General features: G+C 41.0%; 1 protein-coding gene across 1 annotated transcript in view; it reads left to right on the top strand.

The window, feature by feature from the left end:
• The window catches only part of TMEFF2 (transmembrane protein with EGF like and two follistatin like domains 2), a 452,795-nt gene that overhangs the window by 40,704 nt on the left and 389,850 nt on the right, over window positions 1-22,241 (top strand). The window contains exon 4 of the mRNA XM_030210572.1: window positions 7,293-7,319. Coding sequence (XP_030066432.1) covers window positions 7,293-7,319 — 27 coding nt within the window. The remainder of the gene's footprint in view (window positions 1-7,292; window positions 7,320-22,241) is intronic.

Consider the following 22,241-nt stretch of genomic DNA (forward strand, 5'->3'; position numbering starts at 1 on the left):
ATCAAATACTTATTTCCCCCACTGTATATATGGGGTGATCATATGAGATGATGCTTACTTGGCCACACAGGTAGAAAAGCCAGAAGCATAGGAAGAGGAATGGCCAGCAGGGGAAAAAAAGAGGTAAAAATGCCTCTGTATAAGTCTCTACTAAAGTCTCATGTGGCGTACTTTGTGCAGTTCTGGAGACCATATCTTTAAAAAGATATTAACAAGATGAAGTCTTTGTGCAGTTCTGGAGACCACACCTTCAAAAAGTTATAAACAAGACAGAGTCTGTCTAGAAGACATCTACTAAAATGGTCAGTGGTCTTTGTCATAGAGTGGGAGCCAAAATTTCAGTACTGCTCAAATGTTCAGCACTTATTCAACTGAATTTAATCCTTATCAATGACCTCAGCAGTGACTTTTCTCACATGAACAAACAGCTGATGACTCACCTGCCTCCACATCAGTCAAAGAAAACTTTTATTGCAGGCTATTTTATTATATTAACAACTTCTTAACTCTTCACATATATGAAATAATTTAAAAGCTATTTAGCTACTTAGCTTTTGAATCAGGTCTCCAGATCCGCTGCAATAATAAAATAGCCTGCAGTAAAAGTTTTCTTTGACTGATGAGGGGGCAGACGAGTCATGAGCTGTTTACTTTGGAATAAAGGCATGAGAGAGGAGAAATGATAGAGACATTTAAATAACTGTGGTACAAGTGCACAGGAGGTGGGTTGAAGATGAAAGGGTGCAGACTCAGAACTAATCAAAGGAAATGTTTCTTTATAGAAATGGTGGTGGATGTGTTGAACTTGCTCTAGTGGAATTGGTGGAGACGAGGACTGTATCTGAATCCAAGAAAGCACTGGACAAGAACAGAGGAAGGGGTTATACAGTATGGGCTGGATTCTATATAAGTCACCGCGAGTAGCATGCATTAAACAGTGCGTGTGGCCAATTTACGCACGTAATTCATTTGAATAATGAGCCAATCAGTGATGATAATTGGCCGATAACAACCAATTATCATCACTAATTGTCAATAATTGGAATTTGCATGCATTTCTTTTTAAGTGTATTCTAAAAAGAGGTGTAAATTCCACACACATAGCTGAAAGGGGGCATGGCCATAGGAGGACTGTGGACATGTCAGAGGCATTACTTGAATTTACATGCATTGTCATAGAATTTGGGGGAATGTGCCTACATTTAGGCACAAGTATTTACACCAGGTTTTCAGTGGCTGGTTAAATAGCACTTAGTTGGCTAACCGTTAATATTCAGCACAAGATAGACGGGTTATCTCCAGTGAATATTAGTGCTTAGTGGCAAGCCACTAAGGGGAGACTCAATATATGGCGCATTGGCATGGAAATCAGTGCCGACTAAATGTATTCTATAAGCGGTGCCTAGATTTAGGCACAGTATATAGAATATGCTTAGTTGATATCTCAGCGCCTAAAACTACGCACATCAATTTATACCAACGAAAACGTGGCATAAGTCCTAGCACATAGATTTACATGCACTGGGCCATATTCTGTAACTAGGTATGTAAATTTCAGAATGCCCACATAATGCCCATTTCCACACCCATAACCATGCCCCTTTTTAGCTGAATGCATTAGAAGTTCAGCGCAGTTCATTACAGAATACGCTTAGTGAGCTGTGTGTGTAAATTCTGATTAGTGCCAATTAGTGCTCATTATTGTTTGTTAAGTTCTGTTATCAGCACCCATTAGCTTGATAAGCTTGTTAAGTTGCGCCATAGTTAGAGAATCCGCTTGGATTTTGGCGTGGATCTCTAGGCATGCTATATAGAATCTGGGGGTAACTATCCTGCTTATTTTTAAAGGAGAAGGGCGCCCATCTTCCGACACAAATCTGGAGATGGGCGTCCTTCTCCTTAGGTCGCCCAAATTGGCATAATCGAAAGCCGATTTTGGGCATCCTCAACTGCTTACCGTCGCGGGGATGACCAAAGTTCAAGGGGGCATGTTGGCAGTGTACCGAAGGTGGGACAGGGGCGTGGTTAACAGATGGGCGTCCGATAATGGAAAAAAGAAGGGCGTCCCTGACAAGCATTTGGCCGACTTTACTTGGTCCATTTTTTTTTCATGACCAAGCATCAAAAAGGTGCCCGAAGTGACCAGATGACCACCGGAGGGAATCAGGGATGACCTCCCCTGACTTCCCCAGACTTCCCCAGTGGTCACTAACCACTTCCCACCCCGAAAAAAACAACTTCAAAACCTTTTTTTTTTTAGAGTATGTCCTTTGCTATGCCTCTGTGACGGCAGTTGAGGACGTCCAAAATGTGGATGTTTCTGTGAGAAGGATATCCATGCCTTTGCTATGCCTCTGACATCCTCTTCAATTATTTGTTTACTTGGATTTTGGATCACAAGCAGTAGTAGTGGGATTTGAACCAGCCACCTCTGGATTACAAGACCAGTGCTCTAACCACTAGGCCACTCCTCCACTCCATGTCACATCCTTTAAATTTGGCCATCCCTGTGGGGGGGGGGGGGAAGCAGTAGGCAGGTCCCTGGGGGGGAAGGTACGTGTGTGTCAGTGCAGGCATAGGGAAGGCATGGACGTCCTTCTTTCAAACATTTTGGACGTCCTCAACTGCCCCCCACAGGGATGGCCAAATTTCAAGGGAGGAGTGGTGGAGTGGCTAGATTACTAGTCTTGCAATCTAGAGGTGCTTGGTTCAAATCCCACTGCTGCTACTTGTGATCCAAAATGCAAAGAAATAAAGATTGTGTCAGAGGTAGAGTAAAGGCATGGATGTCCTTCTCACAGAAGCATCCACATTTTGGACATCCTCAACTGCGTCTCAGGGAAGGACGTCCTTCCCTGTGACGGCAGTTGAGAATGTCCAAATTTCTTTACGTTTCCATCAATTAAGCACAGGGAAGGACATCCTCAACTGTCGTTGCTTTCCCTCCTTAGGAAGGAAATCGTGTGCAAATGAGCTAACAGCGAGCAGCTCATTTGCATGCAATTTCCTTCATGCATGCCAATTCCTTTCCGGATCTGTAAGGGAAGAGCTTTTTCCATTCAATTAGTGGGACCAGTGCAGTATGAATGCTGGCTCCTCCCACGACCAAATGGCTTGGATTTGGTCATTTCTGAGATGTGCATCCTTGCTTTCCATTATCGCCGAAAACCAGGGACGACCATTTCTAAGGTTCACCTAAATTTCATGATTTGGGCGTTTCCGACTGTATTATCGAAACGAAAGATGGACATTCATCTTGTTTCAATAATACGGGTTGATCTGTCCCTATACAGGGCCATCCTTAGAGATGGGCGCCCCCATTCGATTATCCCCCTCTATGTCATGCAACTTAGCTAAATAAGCATGAATATTCAGTGCTAACCAGTTAAGTTTAACATAAATAGCAGGCCTATTTTTAACCACTAAGCACTTAACAATAGAATGGTCAGTGAGCAAGACTTGCTCACTGACCATTCTGTTGTATTTTATTTATTATAATTTTTTGCTCAATAAATTGACCTATTGGATTTTCAACTGAAGCATCGTCTATTCCGTATATAAGTTTTGGTCATCTTTGCTGTTTTTGGTTTTTTATTGAAAATCTAGTGGCAACTAACCATGCTGTGTTTTGCCAGCTGAATATTGGGGGATAGATTATAGTAAACGTGTGTCCTGGCCACACTCTAGCCATGTGAACGCTCCTCTGCAAAATACATGCCATCGAATACTGGTGCTTACTTATAGAATAGTGCATGGCTAGAAACTGCTCATTTACATACGGATATGTTCAAGTGTGTAAACGACAAGATAACCAGCATTTTTTCATACATTTGCTACCTAAATCTAAGCAGCTCCTTTTGGAATTATATCCCATAGTCTTTATCTTTTCTCATTTTCTGTTTCTATCTACATAAATTTATAATCGTATCAGGAATGCCTCTAGCTATTCCTTCACTTATTCAGATACATTAGGGGTGGGCAACCACAGTCCTCAAGGGCCACAACCCAATCAGGTTTTCAAGAATTCTACAACGAGATTCATTTGCATATACAGTGCATTCTTGCTATCCGTGTATTCAGTATTCACAGATTCACTTATTCACGGAAAATACAGTGTAATCCATTTTCGCTATTCATTGGCATTTTCGCTTATTTGCGGCCATGCACAGTGTAATGCAAGTGCAAATGAAAATGTGTTCCCATGAGGAAGATATTCACAGAGCTGTTTGTGAGTATTGTTAGATCAAAAACCTGTATATACTGTACTCTTACAAAATAAACACACTGTATAAAATCCATTTATAAATGCACAATATAAGTAAGCTGTTCTTTACAAGAAGGCTACATGAAATGAGTTTATGGTGTTCACTGTACACTTTTGCTTTCTAACAGGTCGCACAGGAACCTAACCCCAGCCTAGCACCTAACTTATATGGTACCTGTGGCGGGGCTGAGCTTGCGTGCACTCCCCTGGCACCACACATACCCCTCCTCCAAGCAAGGGGGTGCATTGAGCAGGTGCATGCTATCAGCAGTGCCAGTCCCCTGTCCCCTCAGATGTCAACTTCCTGTTTCAGGGTAGGGGACCGGCAGAGCCAACAGCAAGCACCTGCTCCACACACACCCTCGCTGCAGGCACCCGAGGCGGACCACCCCTACCGCCCCACCTTAGGTATGCTAGAGCCTAACCCCCTTTTCCCCATAGGATCAATGGTTCCACTTACGCATTTCTGGTACTCACAGAGTTTTCTAGGAACCTAACCCCAGCAAATAGTGAGAATGGACTGTTCTGCTTCCATTTTAAATTATGTACATTCGTCTTTTGGTCTTTGCAGGGGAATGTACCTTCTTATTTGGTAGGGTATTTTTCCCCTTTTTGAGAGGGCAAACTTCTTTATGTTCCCATCAATTAAGCTGGTTAAGTATTTTAGACAGCTTTCTGTCTCGATTCCTTACCAGGCTGCTTCCTTATGGAATTCTCTCCTGGTAACTGTTCACTTGATATCTATTTGTTGTTTCGCAAACAACTTAGGGGTCCTTTTACAAAGGCGCGCTAGCGTTTTTAGTGTGCGCTAAAAATAAGCTTGTGGTAATTGCTAGAGACACCTATGGGTGTCTCTAGTGTTTAGCGTGTGCTAAAATGTCACGTCTGTGGTCGTGACCCCTCACAGCCCCTACCTGATTTCTGGGGGTCAGCTTCTGAGCTGGCTTCTGCCTATCCTTTCTGGGGTAGTTCTGTCTTTGGGAAGATCTGTTTCGGTTTCCTATCTCTGGCCACCGTCATCTGGGTTGGATCAATGGCGGCAGCCATCTTGGATGGCTCAAGAGTTGTAGCCATCTTGGATAGCTCAAGGGGTACAGCCATCTTGGATAGATCATATCATAGGAAGCCATCTTGGAGTAACGAGGACAGGAAGGATGCCCTTATTTGGTCCTTAGAGATCTCCTGTGGGAACAGCCGCCATTGTTACTCAGAGTTGCTGCAGCTGCACCTCAGGTGTGGATGGGCTTTATTAATCACCTAGAGACTGCAGTCAGTTGCCTTTGCATTGCATCTTAGGCCCTGGTATGTGGGTGCTGGTGCACTTCTGCCTGAGAGACTTTGTCTGGACCTGATTCTGCTTTTGCTGGTTTCCTGCCTTTTGAACCTTTGCCTGGACCTGGACTTTGCTTTGTTTGCTGCCTGCCTATTGAATCTTTGCCTGGACCTGGACTTTGCTTTGTTTGCCGCCTGCCTATTGAATCTTTGCCTGGACCTGTCTTCTGCTTGCTGGCTGACTGCCTAGAGACCTTGCCTGGATTTGCCGGTACGTCTGTTCTGCCTTGCTTCTGGTGTGGGGTGGTTTTGCCTGCCACTGCTGCTCCTCGGCAGTGGCCCAAGGGCTCACAACCCAGTTTCCAGCTTTGAGTACGTGACATAAAAACGCTAGCGAGCCTTTGTAAAAGACCCTTTTAAAGTAGTGTTATTTAAGCAAACTGTGGGTTAACTTGCAGGTTAACATATTATGCAAATTGATGTATATTCCCAGCTACATGTGCTGTTTTTTATTGCTTTATGATGTGCACGGAACTGTAGAGGATGTTGCGGAATACAAGACTAACGTAATGTAATTTTTTTTACTGCATTAGGTGCTCATTAGAGCCTCACACATCTTAGTAAAATAGCCCCATTATGTGCTTGCTAAGCTAGTTAGCGGACATAATATTGCCACTGTTCTATAAAAGTCACCAAAAATTGCTTGTGCAAATTTGGGGCATGTGCCCAATTTCTGTATGCAAGTTCATTGAATAATGAGCTAATTAGCACCAGCAATTGGTTTTTTAACAAGCAATTATTGGCAGTAATTAGATTTAATTAGAAATTACGTGCATAAATTTAAGTGCGGGATCTGTGCATAAATTTTATGTGTGAGTAAAAAAAAGGGGTGCAGAAATGGGAGGGTCATGGGTAGAATGGGGATGTTCCAAGCATTAACGCATGTTGTTATAGAATATGGGGATATGCAGCCAATTTAGGTGTATAAATTTGTACTTTGTTTCAGTTGGTGCAAATGGCCATGCCTAAAGTTAGGCACAATCCCCAGGCATAAGTACTACTCTACAAACCGTGCCTAACTTTAAGCACGGCTGATAGAATAGTTCTATTTTTTTGTGCCGATTGTTTTGACACCATATATAGAATTCTCCCCTAACTGGCTAAGTGCTGGATCCACCCAAGTTCTGTCCCTGCATCTGCTCCTAACCTAACCAGTTAGGGAATGACTGATTAGTGGAGATATTGAGCGGCACAAACCAGTTAAGTACTGCTGAACATTGCCAGCAGGCCAGCTTAGTGGAGTTTAACCGAATAGGAGCCTGTCTTGCCTGTTAAACCCTTTTGAATATTGACCCTTTTATTGTCAAAATGTTTTGCTTTTTTAATTCTTTTTTTTTTTAATTTTGAGTCATTATGAAAGCCCTTGCTAATCAGTCTCTGTGTTCAAAATAAAGTTCTTGAATACATTCAACCATTTTAAAGAGGAAAATCATTTTAAGGGGTATTGCACTGCTTTTCTGTTCAGATGATTATAGTCACACTCAAACCTGAGTACAAGCTTTAGAGGGGAAAAAACTTCTCTCCCAGTTTTATGAAACACTTTCAAGATTAGACACATGTAATTTTCTCTTGAAAGAGAGGCATGATGTAAGGTATAAGATTTAGAAGTGAGCAGTAAAGATGTGTTGCCTAACCCTTTTTTGCTGTATATGCTGCAGTATGTGAATGTAAATTGTTTATTCTCTTTTTATTGCAGATACAGGATCTGGATCTGGGGATGGAGGTAGGAACTTGCTTTTAAAATTGAACTGGTGCTTATGCCATTAAGCTCTATGATCAATTTGTGTTGTGAGTGGATGAGCATTGCTCATCAGGACTTTTTGAGAAGGCGACCTAATACAACTTTGCCAAGATGGAGAACATCATAATTATATGCTTTTTGCCAGAGAGATTCAGCAGGCACTACTATTTTTAATAGGCCATTATGTTTTATTCATGAGTTTTAGGAGGAACTCTACCTCCATCTACTGTTGCTCCATCATGCAGTTTTGAACAACATTTTCTCAGTGCACTGATAGAGCACCTGTTGACATCCAGAAAGCATGAAGTCACCAGTTAGGTTTGGAAACTTTAGCAGACGATTAAAGACAAATGTGTAATTTTCAAATACCTTCTTAAAATTTAGAAGGATTCATCCCAAAAGAGTAAAGCATGCCGTGGGGCTCATTTTTGAAATTGAAAAATATCCACAAAAGTGCCATAAAGCAGCATTTGGATGAATTTCTTCTCAAAATATCCAAATCAGTATTTCTGAAACCTATTTTGCAGATGTTTAACTATGCAATTCGTCTGCAGTGTGTTCAAATCACAAGGGATCATGTTGGGCGCATTTCATGGGCGGGCTTAAGGTGTTCCTAACACTTGGACATTTTACAGCCATAATGGAACAAAATGAAAATAGGGTTGAAATTTCAATTTGTTAGGTCTAGGCCTGTTTTTAGAACAAATAATGCACAAAATGGTTCCCTAAATGACCACTGGAGGGAATTGGGGATGACCCCCCTTTACTCCCCCAATTTGTCCCCCTCCCCACCCCCAAAAACATATAAATACAAATAGTATTTACAAGTCTCTATGACAGCCTCATATGTTATAGCCAGGTCTATAAGAGCAGCATGCAAGTCCCTGGAGTAGTAGGTAGGTAGACCCAGTCCCATATCCCCCCCTACCTGTTATACTTGTGGTGGAAAATGTGAGCCTTCCAAAACTCACCAGAAACCCACTGTACCCACATATAAGTGTCCTCTTCACATATAAGGTCTGTTGTGATGGTGTACAGTTGGGGGTAGTAGGTTTTGGAGGGCTCAGCAGACAAGCTAAGGGGGAATTGGAGAGTTACATACCTGGGAGTATTTATATGAAGTCCATAGGAATGCCTCCTAGGGTGTCCCATTGCTCTCCTGGAATGCCTGGAGGAACAGTCTACTAATAATGCTGGCCCCTCCTACATCCTAATGGCTTGATTTTCTACATTTGTCACTTGTACATTTTGTTTTTGAAAACGGCCTAAAAAGATAATTGTACAAAGCACAAAAACTTGTTACAATCGGTGTTTTTGAAAAAAAAAGAGACGTTTTGTGGTTTCAAAAATGGTCATATTTTCTATTCGGATTTGGGATGTTTAGCACAAAACGCCCAAAGTCCAACCTAGACATCATCTCGAAAACATCCTTTCACATGACTAACTGAATATCAATGGTCTGAAAATGTAATCAAGAAGATTGAAGATTCAAGCCTTTTGAGATGGAGTAGTCTACTGATTAAAGCAGTGGTTCCCAAATCTGGTCCTGGAGATATCCACAATGAATATTAATAAGAGATATTTGCATACACTACCTCCACTGCATGAAAATCTCTCTCATGAATATTTATTGTGGATATCCTAAAAACCTGACTGGTTGGGGTGCCTCCAGAACCAGGTATGGGAATCACTGGGTTATAAAATATTGGGGTGATGATCAGGAAATCAATAAATCCAGTGTCTTCAAATGATTCTCCTTGCAACTTTGGATAGGTCACCCTATCTCCTTTGTCTTAGTTATCTGTTCAGATGTAAGCTCTCTGGGGCAATGACCTGTACTATGTGTAATTTCTTCTAAATGGCCTGGTAGTAGGGGGATATAAATGCCAAAAATAAACTAAATTAAAACTAACATGAGTTAGTGATAAAATAACATGTCTAAATGTTAGCCTACATTGTTAACTAAACCTCTGAATGGAAAGTGCGTGTGTTGGTTCTATGGAAATTTGTAACAGAGTAGACATGGCAGAAGTATTAAATACGGTAAAAAGTGATGTTAAAATAGTGGAACAAACAGTCAAAGGTACAGCAACTTCTTGAGGATGTGCACAAGCACAATGCTTTTGGTTCAGTTTTGAGTTTTTAAAAATATTTTTCCCCAAATTTGGAGAGTTCTTTCCCTTTATTTCACACATTCATTGCAAATATATCTCATGATATATTTGTAATGCATGGAGACCAAGTGTATGTTCATTGGTTTCATAGATTAATGCATATTAAGTTGATTTGGTGTATATTGACATTTTTAAGGTGTGCTGATGAATTGAATGAGTGTGAACTAATGCACATCCCTACAACTACACTTTAGTCCAAAACAATGGAAAATTACTCTGAGAGAGCATCTATAAAGCTAGCAAACACCAACCACAAAATCCTGGTGATCTGAGAGTCATCATCTCTGATAACCTTGAAGAAATCCGTGTGAGAAAGGAGTTAGAAAAGTAGTAGCATACTTAGACACATAAAAAGAGGTTCACAAAAAGAAGGAAAAAGGGGAGGAGTAATGAAAATATTCAAATGTCCAGCAGGTTTCAACAGAGCACTAGAAGGTAATACATTTTCCCTAGAGTACAAAATTCAAAAATAAGGACACATCGTAGGAAAATGACAGGAAGGAAGCTGAAAAAGAAGGATAAAATATAATGCCTGTCAATGAAAGGGTGGTGGACATTTGGAGCAGATTTCCAGCTGAGTTTATAAGAGCCAAACCAGCGGAGGAATTAAACATGTACAGGATAGAGACAAACGAGACAATTCTATAACCTTGGTGCTTGCATACCATCTAAGTGCTAGCTATTCTGTAAATATCTGCTTAATTTACGTAGTGGTTATTTGCAAGGAGGAGTATACAGGGCGGAGTATGGACAGGACACAGGCGGGGCTCCTACTTATACGTAATTTACTGCCACACTTAGATGCTTTCACTTACGCCAGTTCTATGGCTGGGTGAGTTCCTAAATGTTAGAATTGTTAATACCCGGTTACACTGGTATTCTTATAAAGGAAGTCCACAAGGTAGGAGATGCAAGTTTCATGGGTGCAACAGCAAAGGAAAATAAGTGAAGCACGAAATCTAGGGTTTTCAAACGTTCAATAGTGTTTATTGAAGATTCTGAATATAATACATTGAGAGGGCTTGACACAACCATGTTTCGGCAACTCATGCCTGTATCAGGAGTCTTTGAGTGAGACCAAAAACTAGAAGACAAGCTGTAGCAAAATAGGAAATGTGAACAATTGATACAGAATCTCAAAGATGCATCAATTAAGGTGCACAGTACAATTATGACAACGAGAAGACAGTGCTCAGTTATAGAATTACCCCCAAAAGGGTTTAAGTGGAATAGTAATAGAGAAGACCTAAGCACAACCTATGGCAATAGGGCTATTATAAACAAGGCTATTATAAACAAATTAACTGAGTGGCCTAAGTAGTCATTTTCACCCAACATCTATTTTAAGAATAAACATGTGCTAACTAACCAGATGAAAATATTTTTCATGCCGCATGCTAAATACCAAGCTAGAGATTCCTCAGATTACTCCACAAAGTGACATTGAAGGCAAGTAGTGATTTATTTCCATTATGATATTAAGTAGAGAGGTGTGGTAGCCGTGTTAGTCCACTCTTAAAGGTTATCAATAGAAATCAAACAAAATAAAACATGGAAAAGAAAATAAGATGATACCTTTTTTATTGGACATAACTTAATACATTAAGAATGATTGAATATTTTGACACCCAACAAACAGGATTTAATAAGGATCTGGGTTTTCTAACCCATTATAAACCATAAAGCTGTATTTCTCTGTTTATTTCTCTGTTTATTACCCTCCTCTCACCTACCAACACCTATCCTGTTAGAATATCAATGAAATGCTTTGATGTCCCCATGAATACCCCTACATTCCCACTCTGTCAGACTGTCAAAGTAATGCTTTGATGTTTCTCTTATATATACTATCTGCTAACACATTTGCTTATTTCCAATCTGACGAAGAAGGGCAAACTTTGCAAGCTAATCAAGAAATGTATTAAGTTATGTCCAATAAAAAAGGTATCATCTTATTTTCTTTTCCATGCTTTATTTTGTTTGATTTCTATTGATAACCATTATGATATTATAAGATGTTTTACTATCACATCTAGAAATAGGATAAATATATGTTTTTAATTCCGCTCATAATCCAGGCATTAAACAAAGGATACAGTTTCTGGGAGCACAGTCTGAAATCCTTGAAAATTGAAGAGAGGGACTTGTTATTTTTAGCCAGGCATAATTAACTAAGTCCCAGTCAGCAGTGAAAATAAGCAGATAACAATTATTTACTCCATTTTGCAATCATTTCTGAGATCACATTCAACACTGCATTGGCACCTGTAAACTGCTCAAATCATTCTTATTATCAAATCATCCTTATCATACCGGGCTGTTAGTTTGGAATTCTTTGCCTCCCTACAATCAGATTGTTGAAAAATTACTTTTTATTTAGGAATCTATTAAAAACATTCTTGTTTAAGAAATATGTCATATTTACAGATTAAGGGTCCTGGTTACTAAGCCGTGCTGTATGCGCTCTTTTAGTGCATACTAAAAATTAGCATGCATTAACACTAGAGACGCCCATACATTTCTCTGGGTGTCTCTAGTGTTAGTGTGTGCTAATTTTTAGCATGAGCAAAAAATGCTAGTGCATCTTAGTAAACAGGGTCCTCAGGATGGCTATGTAACTGTAATTCCTAGAGTAGGTTCTACTTGCATTGAACTTTTTAGGTATATGCGCTTTATAAGACTAACAGTGGAATGGAATGTAACATTGTGAAATAGTTCTTGGACTGGAATGCCAATGCAAGACTTTAACAATGACCACGAACCTTCACCTAAACTCTGCATAGAAATTGCTTCACAGATGAGCAAAGCTAGTAAAAGGAAAAACATCTGTTGCATGAAAAGGCTTAGAATTTATCAGAGTATTGCAGAAAAGGGAAAATCGTGTAAATTAAAACATGTGAAGGACAATTCTGTAACTGAGCATGTGCAGTCATGTGTTTTATGTACATGTACATGTAAATGGCAAGATAGATGGCACTTACCCACTAATTCTGTAAAAATTGCCATAAATTGCACGCGCAAATTTGGGTGCACTCCTAATTTGCACATGCAATTTAATTAAATAACAAGCTAATTAGCACCGATAATTGGGTTTTTACAAGCAGTTATTGGCACTAATTATTACTTAATTGAACTTTACGCACATAAGTTTAGGCACGGGTTCTGTGTCTAAATTTTCCACACAATTTGAAAAAGGGGGTGCAGAAATGGGAGGGTCATGATGGGCAGAACAGGGGCATTCCTAAAATTAATATATGTTCTTATAGAATAACAAGGATATATACCTAATGTAGGTATGTACATCACCACATTTCAGTTGGTGAAATGGCAGCGCCTAAAGTTAGGCATGATTCTCGGGTGTAAGTGCTATTCTATAAACTTTGCCTGACTTTAAGCACAGTTTATAGAATAGCGCTTTTTTCAGCACCAATTTTTTTAGTGCCATATATAGAATATAGCCCTCAGGGCCCTGTTTATTAAACAGCATTATAGGCACGTTAACATTTTTAATGCACGTAACTATTACGTGCCTACAATATCCCTATAGGTGCATGGTTAGCTTGCACGCTAATTGTAGGCGCGCTAAAAACCCTAACGCACCTTAGTAAACAGGGCCCTATAGTGCAGAGGCGTAGCCAGACATGGTATTGTGGGTGGATATGGGCCTGAAGTGAGTGGGCACACAATTTCCCCTCCCCCTGACCTTTCGGCCCCCACCCCTGCCTCTGCACCATCGACCCCTAACATATAAAATACCTGAGCTGGTGGGGATCCCCAAGCCCCCACCAGCAGGAAGTGTTTCTCCAGCAGCCAGAAGACATCAATCCCCTAGTTGCTGCAGTCAGTGACACTATTCACATGCTGCTGCTGCTGCACTGGCCTGCTCCCTCCTGCACATGTTCTGTTTTCAGGCATACACAAAAACCAAACTGAACATGTGCAGGCAGAGAGGGGTGTGGCTGCAATGCATGGACAGTGTCACCAGCTGCAGCAAGTAGGGGAATGACCTGTTCTTGCCTCTGAAGGACCTTTTCCAGCTGGCAAGGCTTGGGGATCCCTGATAGCCATAACAAAGATGCCAGAATTTTGGGTGGGCCTGAGCCCAAACTGGGTGACTATGCCACTGCTATAGTGTGCTATATTTATATTCTGTGCAGGGGATATAGAACATAACTACAAGGGGGTGTACATGTGAGTGGGGCCTGGAAAGGGCACGGGCATATCTCCAACTTACACACATATGGGGGAATTCTATATACAGAACTCCAAAAAGAAGTAGAGGAAATCACAGTTTCAAACATGTAGGGAGAACAAATATAGTCTCTATTTCAAAGCACCAACATATAAAGACCTGTGTTGGGAGCTAGTATTTATGGAGTCCTGGCCGATATGTGGGGCCGGCTGAATATCAGCTGGGAGCCACATAAGTACCTTTGTCATTTACATTCTACCCCCTCCTGATTGCAACCCACCTCCCAAATCCTCATCTGAGATCAAGCCCCCCCCCTTCCTAAGATGCCTCCAGAGACCGTCCTGCGATGATCCTCCCCATGGGACTAGGCCCCCACCCCCAAGTTAGGCACCTCCAAAATGGTTCCCCAAGACCAGGTCCTTTCCTCAGGGCCTACCTATTTCTCTTGTGGTCCAGTGGGGGTGGGGCGATCCCCACTCACTCCTGCCCCTAGAGCTACCTACCTTAAAATGATACCTGCAAGCTCTAGCGGTAATCTTGCAACACTACCACTAGATGTCAGCCTTCCATATACACTGACACAGACATGCAAAATTGTCTTTATAAAATTACTTAGATTGCTGAGGCAGCAGCACAAGTACTGCAGGATCACAAATGCCTTGGGTGAATCACTTCATAAGGGTGATTAAAAAATCCCAATAAATAAATGTGTACACCTTATTATCAAAAGGATTAACAAACTCCTGTATCTCTTCCATAATTGGGCAAATAGTTCCTACCTATATTGGAGAAAACAATAGTTGATGAGAAAAAGATGCACAGTCTTGTATCTGTGCTTTGGTGTTAAATGCAGCAGACCTCTCACCCTCTTTGACACCAAGTTGTGCATTGTGACACAGTGTCCTTGGCCCAGGCTTGAAGCTGTCCCTTATCCTTTCCCCTGGGTGGGATTAGCCTCAGCATTCACACCGCTCATACCACATTCTTTCTGGTTAACTGAGCCACATAAAATTCATCCACTCAAATAAACTCATTCATCAAGAGCGGGTATCGCTCTGTGAAATGGACTTTTTATATTCTTATTAGCATCTCCTAACACGTTGCCCCAGTTTTATTCTTGATTATTAAGTGAAATAAAGCTTGATATGCAAAAAATAAAACCCATTAGAAAACTGTTGGCTCTTCTCCGTATGGAGGCAAATGCTTTCACCATTCAACTGAACTACAATTATTTAAAAAGAACATCAAAGATGTATGTGGTGGATCCTGATGCCTCTAAGCTCTGTTTCAAGCTGTGCAATAGATAGCCCATATCTTTCAAAAGGAGGTGTGCATTTCAAATATTGCCAACTGCAAGGGTGAAAGTAGGGATTACTTTCTGCTCCAACTGAAGTGTATAAATAATAGTTAGAGGGACCACTAGAGAGAAGAGAGAAAGACATCATCTTTACCTAGAATGACAGTTCACTGTCATGCTTATTCCTCTAGCTAATGTTAAGTCTACAGCATTAATCCTGTGATGCTCCATCCCTTTTATGCTTTTCTCCAATATTTTGCTGCTTCTCCTCTCCCAAGAAATAAAAGTCTTACAGATGCTTATAAACACTTTAGCACAGTGGAGGGCAACCTTTATACACAGAGGGCCTCATGAATGTCAGTACTATCCTAGCAGGCTGCAACATTACGTAATATCAGAACCAGAAATGCACAGAGCTCCATAAACCTTCTATGATAAATAAATTTAACAAAACAAGATGGAAACAAACTGCTAGAGTAGCTATTCTGAAAATATTTGTAAAAATACAGTCTTTAAAATTGCCAAAACTCTGTATATACTGTCCATGGCCTAAGGGTCTGCATAAAATTGAATGGCGGGCCACAGGTTGCTCACCCCTGCCTTAGCACAATGGCATTACATACTTAAGAATGCCAAACTGTGACATTTTCAGCAGCTTATTGGATGTGTACATAAGTACATAAGTATTGCCATACTGGGAAAGACCAAAGGTCCATCGAGCCTAGCATCCTGTTTCCAACAGTGGCCAATCCAGGTCACAGATACCCAGGAAGATCCCAAAAATGTACAAAACATTTTATGCTGCTTATCCCAGAAATAGTCGATTTTCCCCAAGTCCATTTAATAACGGTCTATGGACTTTTCCTTTAGGAAGCCGTCCAAACCTTTTTTAAACTCCGCTAAGGTAACCGCCTTTACCACATTCTCTGGCAACGAATTCCAGAGTTGTGAACCAGTGTCTTGTTGGCAGTGCTATGAGGGAGTCTTTAAACTATGCAGCATTTCATCTTGAGGCAGTGGAACACCATTTTGGTAGGAGGGTCCAAACAAACCATTCTCTGGCCCCACCCCTAAGCTTTCTAATTGCTGATGCTGTTTTGAGTAAAATATTGGTCGGATCATGGCCTCAGTGCCCCACCCCATTCCGCTGCCCATTCATTCATGTATCTTTGCTGACAATTGTGCTATTTTGTGATTATTCCTTACATGTAAATGGGTAACTGATGTGCATATACCTAGGCTGTGTTTCTAGGTAATATTTTTATTCTTGTGTTTCACTTCTTTATTACATTGAAGACTACAATTTCTGACTGTAAAGAATTTTGACAGTGGCCACTGAAGGGCTAAGTGCGTTACTTCAAAATCTCTTTTGGAAAATACGAACACTCCTTCAAATCACAAGTCAGGAACCTTAGAATACAGTTAGATTCAATACTTACTGTGATCCTCCAAATCCAAGCAACCGTCAAGAGCTGCCTCTTTTTTTTCATTTACGACGACTACGCTGCCTCTATGCATTTATCCATTCATTTATCATTTACGACAACTACACTGCCTCTATCATTACAATGAGAAGGCAAATCTTGTCTCACTTGTGCATGGCATGATAACATCAAGACTTGGTTACTGTAATACACTCTACACAGGTCTGACTACAAAGCCTCCGCACCAGGTCGAATTGATTCAGAATGCTTTAGCAAAAGTAATAGAAGGTTATAAGCGATGTGTCCACATCACAGCATTTTTGCAAAAACTTCGCTGGCTACCAATACAATATAGGGCTAAATTAAAAAATCTATGTCTGATCTTCAAGGCCGTTAAAGGAAATGGCCTAAGAGTACTTGAAGAACAGGATTACCCTCTACACACCTCCATGGACACTAAGGTCCTCCCAAGGAGTATCCCTAGCCACACCCTCTGCAAAGGACATCACATGATGTGATACTCACCAACAAGCCTTCTCTGGAGTAGTCCCTACACTCTGAAATGCACTCCCTGAAAGGCTTTGCTTAACACAAGACTATCACTACTTCAGGAAGCAGGTGAAAATTTGGCTTTTCAACCAGGCCTTGGAAGAAGTAACTAACTCGTTAGTCTCACTCACACAAAGAGTGACACTGGCTGCACATACTAAAGCAGGACATGTAAATTCATATAGCATGTAAATCCATAAATAAGAAATACTGTTTGTGGCTATAAATGCTTGAAATATTAATGAAAGTGTTTCAATTGAATAAAACAATGAAGGCCTTATTTTCTAAAACTGTTTGTGGAATTTTCTCAACTGGCTAAGGGCCAGTTATTCAAAAGCAGTTATCCGTATAGTGACAGCTAGCCCTGGTACTTAACTTAATATGTTTATTCTATGTCACTATCCTTTTAAGTAGTTCAGCTATTGCATATACTCGGCTATAAGTCGAGAAATTTTGTCCCCTCAATAAACATTTTAAAAAACAGGGTTGTCTTATTTATGAGGTCCTCACCTGGGCCAGCACCTCTCTCTCCCTCTCCTCCTCCCACTTTCGGGCGCCAAAACTTTTCCCTCTCTCCTTCCTCTCCCTCCGGCAGCCCGTGAGTTCAGCCTGTCAATCTTCACCATTCTCCCTGTGAACCTGCAAAAGTAGTTTCTGTAGAACCATGGCAGTGCAATTATCCTCCTAGGCTGCCTGCTTCCTGACCTGGAGCACTCTTTCTGATCCATCCCACCCCCTCTGACTCAACTTCATGTTTGTAGGGACAGATCAGAGAGAATGCTCCAATTCTTAATCCACAACAAAACATTGCCTTCTATCCCACTATATCAACCAGTTCACCTTTATCAACAAGTATATTCATGCCTTCAAAGAAATTAAGCAAATTAGTGAGGGAAGACTTCCCTTGGCTGAATCCATACTGACTCTGTCCCATTAAACCATGTTTGTCTATATGTTCCATAATTTTATTCTTTATAATAGTTTCCACTATTTTGCCCAGCAGTGAAGTCAGGCTTAACAGTCTGTAATTTCCCAGATCACCCTTGGAACCCTTTTTAAAAATCAGCATTACATTGGCCACCCTCCAATCTTCAGGTACAATGGACGATTTTAATGATAGGTTACAGATTACTAACAGCAGATCAGAAATTTCATTTCTGAGTTATTTCAGTGCCCTAGGATATATGCCATCCAGTCCAGGTGATGTACTACTCTTTAGTTTGTTGATTTGGCTCAGTACATCATCCTATAAATGAATCTGTTTTTTTTTTTTCATTTTCTTTCAAAACAAATGCATGTTGCTATTATAGCATTATTCAGCTTTGATCCTTAAACATTCAGGGGCTATTTATTAATGGTTATCATTTGTAACACTGTTATCGTGCATTCTGGGCCACAGGGCCCATTGCATACCATTGGCAAATAACCATCCATAAATAACCTCCTCACCCTGCAGGTGAGTAAAAGATCTGAAACCTGGGTAAGCATTTAACGTTCTGCTCATTCACCTACTTTACTGTGTATTAGAGCCTTCCTGAAACCCAAGCACGCATAACTTTTTAAAACCTTGAACATTTTCAGTGTGAAAGTGACAGCTCTTTCATTACTGCACTTAATAATGAGCTATGAGGAGGATTTTATCTTTCTGTGGAAGCCAAGCAGCTAATTTGAATGGATTATATGTATTCTCATGTCTGTGTATCTTTTCTTTCTACATACCAGCAGATGCATAAAGTAGCAGTGCTGTCACTTTTCCATTGCATTTCATTTTTTTCTCCCTCCATTTTATTAGAGATGTGATTGATAGACCAGGCATCACGGAGCACACTGAATGTCTCTGGGAACACATCTTCTCAAATAACACTTGAACTAAAATGCCCTTTAAAAGTCCAAACATGCTGGTTCGAATAAGTCATGTAATCTATAGAAAGTTCTTTTTTGCTTTTTAGGGTGGGATGTCATATATACTACTACTACTACTACTATTTAGCATTTCTATAGCGCTACAAGGCGTACGCAGCGCTGCACAAACATAGAAGAAAGACAGTCCCTGCTCAAAGAGCTTACAATCTAATAGACAAAAAATAAATAAAGTAAGCAAATCAAATCAATTAATGTGAACGGGAAGGAAGAGAGGAGGGTAGGTGGAGGCGAGTGGTTACAAGACAAAAGCAATGCCGAAACGTATCTCAGTGCCTCCTGCTCTCTCAATTCCTCTGCCTCAGCCGCTGTGTAACCTTTTCTTCTACGGGAATAACACAAGCAGCTGTCTCGGACTACACTTATCCTAGACACCAACCCCCTGCTAGAGGTGGCTGGCTCTCCCACTTCTTACAACAGTGCAGGGATGCACAGGCCAGATACAAAAGGTGTCATAGACAGCTTTTATAGTAGTGGTAAAAAGGCATTTTTACTAACGCTTATATACTGGTAAATGAGCAGTCTCTGGACACCTGTTTCTACGCATGTAGAGTTTTAGATTTAATTACTAGTCTCTTGCATTTCCAAGCTCAAAGCAAGTTGCAATCAGGCACCCGGGTTATTTAAGATCAGCAATGATGTATTTGCAATGCACACAGGTCAATCAAAACTGTGCAGGGTCTGTTTTCTTCATTTTGATAAGGTTTTATTTTTTGTTGTACCCAGAGTTTTCCAAATCTGCACAGGACAGGAAGAACAGGAGTGGGTCGTCGGTATAGACAGGTCAATATTCAGCCCAGCGCAGTCAGTGTTTTTATAGAAGCTAGTTGCCATAGACTGATTCAGACTCGGGTATTGAATACTGAGCCATATGCGGCTGCCAGCACGGAATATCTGAGTCACTGCCAACTGCCAAGGTTGTATGGGTACCGCTGATATTCAGTGCTGGTAGCTGACTAGCTGTCTGAGCATTTTAGGACTGCTATTTATGAGGTCCAACCCTATCTTTATGCAGTAACCTATAGCCGGTTAAGTGTCTGAATATCACACTAAACAGTTATGTGCTTGCTGGATCCACAACCCAGGAAATTCAATACCGGTGCCAGCATTGAATTTCTGGGTTTAACTGCAGTGGCAGTCAGCAAAACGCTGATCACCACCAGCTGAATATCAGGCCCTCTCAGGTTAATATCTGTCCTGACCCAGTCAGCAGGATTTAACTGGGTAGGAGCCACAGCTTTCCTAGTAATAAGCCTATATACTAAGCTGTGCTGGGTAGGAATATACAGGCTATAGAATCCCTGGGCTGAGGATCCAAAAGGTCCTGCTAGAAGATTGACACCATGTTGAGAGGTGGGTGAGTGACGTGTTACTACCAATGAAAGATTGACTCAAGGAGCTGTAGTGGGAATTAAACCTGGTTCCCCAGGAGCTCAAGGCACTGCACTAACCATTAGGCTACTCCTGCACTCCCACCTTGTCAGGATAAGGCAGATTAAATTTAAGTCGTTTAAGGCTTGTAGAGACATTAAATTGAGCATCGGACTTACTCTTCTTCATTGTTGAGGAATACGAAGAGAAAATACAAAAAAAAATAAAAACACAGGAAGTGCAGGTGAGCAACAGCAACAGTTTTCAATAGTGAAGCGGGAGCACCAATTTTAAACAGCCGTTCAGTTTAGGAGCAAACCGGAAGTCCCTGAGGCGTATCTGTTTTCTGATTGGAATTTTGCAGTATGCTTTATGTATAATTGAAAACCATCAGCAAAAAAACATGTAATGAAGCACTGAGATGTTTGAGTTCCTTAGGTATTTAGAAAGCATTCATACTGCCAAAAAAATGATATTCCATACCTGTTTGGTACGCAGTAAGTATTATAACCTTAACTGCACCTTTCCCTGTTTATCGCTCTGAATATGATGATTGTTACACATCACAAGAGCAATGCTGTAATCAATCATATAGATGTCTTCTACCTTGGGAATCTGTATGATCACTAGTTTATTGGGGTTTTGTTTATTATATATATGTTTTATTTGCTTTTGTTGGGAGCTTTAGTGCATTATAGATGGATACTATTTGCTTATTAGGCATGTTCCTGTTAAGCAATAGCATCAATTGGGGAGGATCCATCCATCTTTGTCTCTCTGGCTGTCCATCTGTACATATCATTGGCCAATATGCAAATGAGCAGATGTGTAGGGCTTCATTGCTGTCTCCAAGAGCATTGCAGTGACATGAAGAAGCAGCAGAAGTCCCTGGTCCTGAAGGCGAGAAAACCTGTAGTAGTAAAGTGTCAGCAAGATTCCCCAAGTTCTATGTGCAGAAAGAACAGGACTATGGGGTGAATAGCCAGTGGTAGTTCCTGGGTCCCATCAGCAGGAAAAGCTGGGCAGCAATAGTAAAATTCCAACAGGAGTCCCCAAGTCCTTCTAGGAAAAAGAGCAGGGTTATGAAGTATAGTACCAACAGGCACCCCTGGGTCCCGCCAACAAGATGACCAGAACTGTAGAATGATGTGCCCGGCTCTGCCCCTGTAACGCCCTTATCCTGCTCACTTGAGATATGTCCGTGAGTGCCGATATTCAGAACCACTGTCCAATTAAGCACCACTGAATATTCCTGGCTAGGCAGGCACAAGCAATTTAAGTGGGTAGGAGCCTCTCTTGCCTGCTTAAATTGCTTTGAATATTGACCCGAGTGTTTGTCGCTCCCCTCCTACTGAAGCATGTTTATAGGCAGATCAAGGATTCCATTTCCAAGATGTACTGTTCTCATAGATTGGTCCACTATAATACATGCTGCCTCTCTCCATGCTCGCCCTATTACACTTCACAGGTATTCCTTGCTCAGAAGAAGGAGCGAGAGAGTTATTCTGAATCCTCGTAGCACCTCCAGATTCTTCTGGTGACTTGATTCTCCACAAAGCCATTAGCAGCATCTGTCACTCCCACTCTAGCTAGATTTCTCTTCGGGATCCTAATTTCCTCACTGCTGACACCAGGAAGTGAACTGGATTGCATCATTCCTAATATGAAAGCATGAATTTGCTTAGGAAAAAGAACCATAGAGTCGTATTGGAAATTTCCCCTCCTTGTAAAGGCACCTTAGGAAATTTTGTGCAGTCCAGGGAGTACATACACCCTTCTTGTTCTCTGTACTAAAACTTAAATCTGGTTAAAGTTTAAAACATCTGCTATCTCATTATTTCAATAAATCAGGTTAATCTTAATATATGTAATGCTCTTGTGTCAAAAAATAAAAAAACTCTCATGAATTATGCAACAGTACCCAATTTCCTTCCCCTCTTCTCCTCCTCCCCTCCAGAAGAGGAAAGTTTAGGGATA

Source organism: Microcaecilia unicolor, chromosome 7 (assembly GCF_901765095.1).
Source record: "Microcaecilia unicolor chromosome 7, aMicUni1.1, whole genome shotgun sequence".
In the NCBI taxonomy this organism is placed as follows: Eukaryota; Metazoa; Chordata; class Amphibia; order Gymnophiona; family Siphonopidae; genus Microcaecilia; species Microcaecilia unicolor.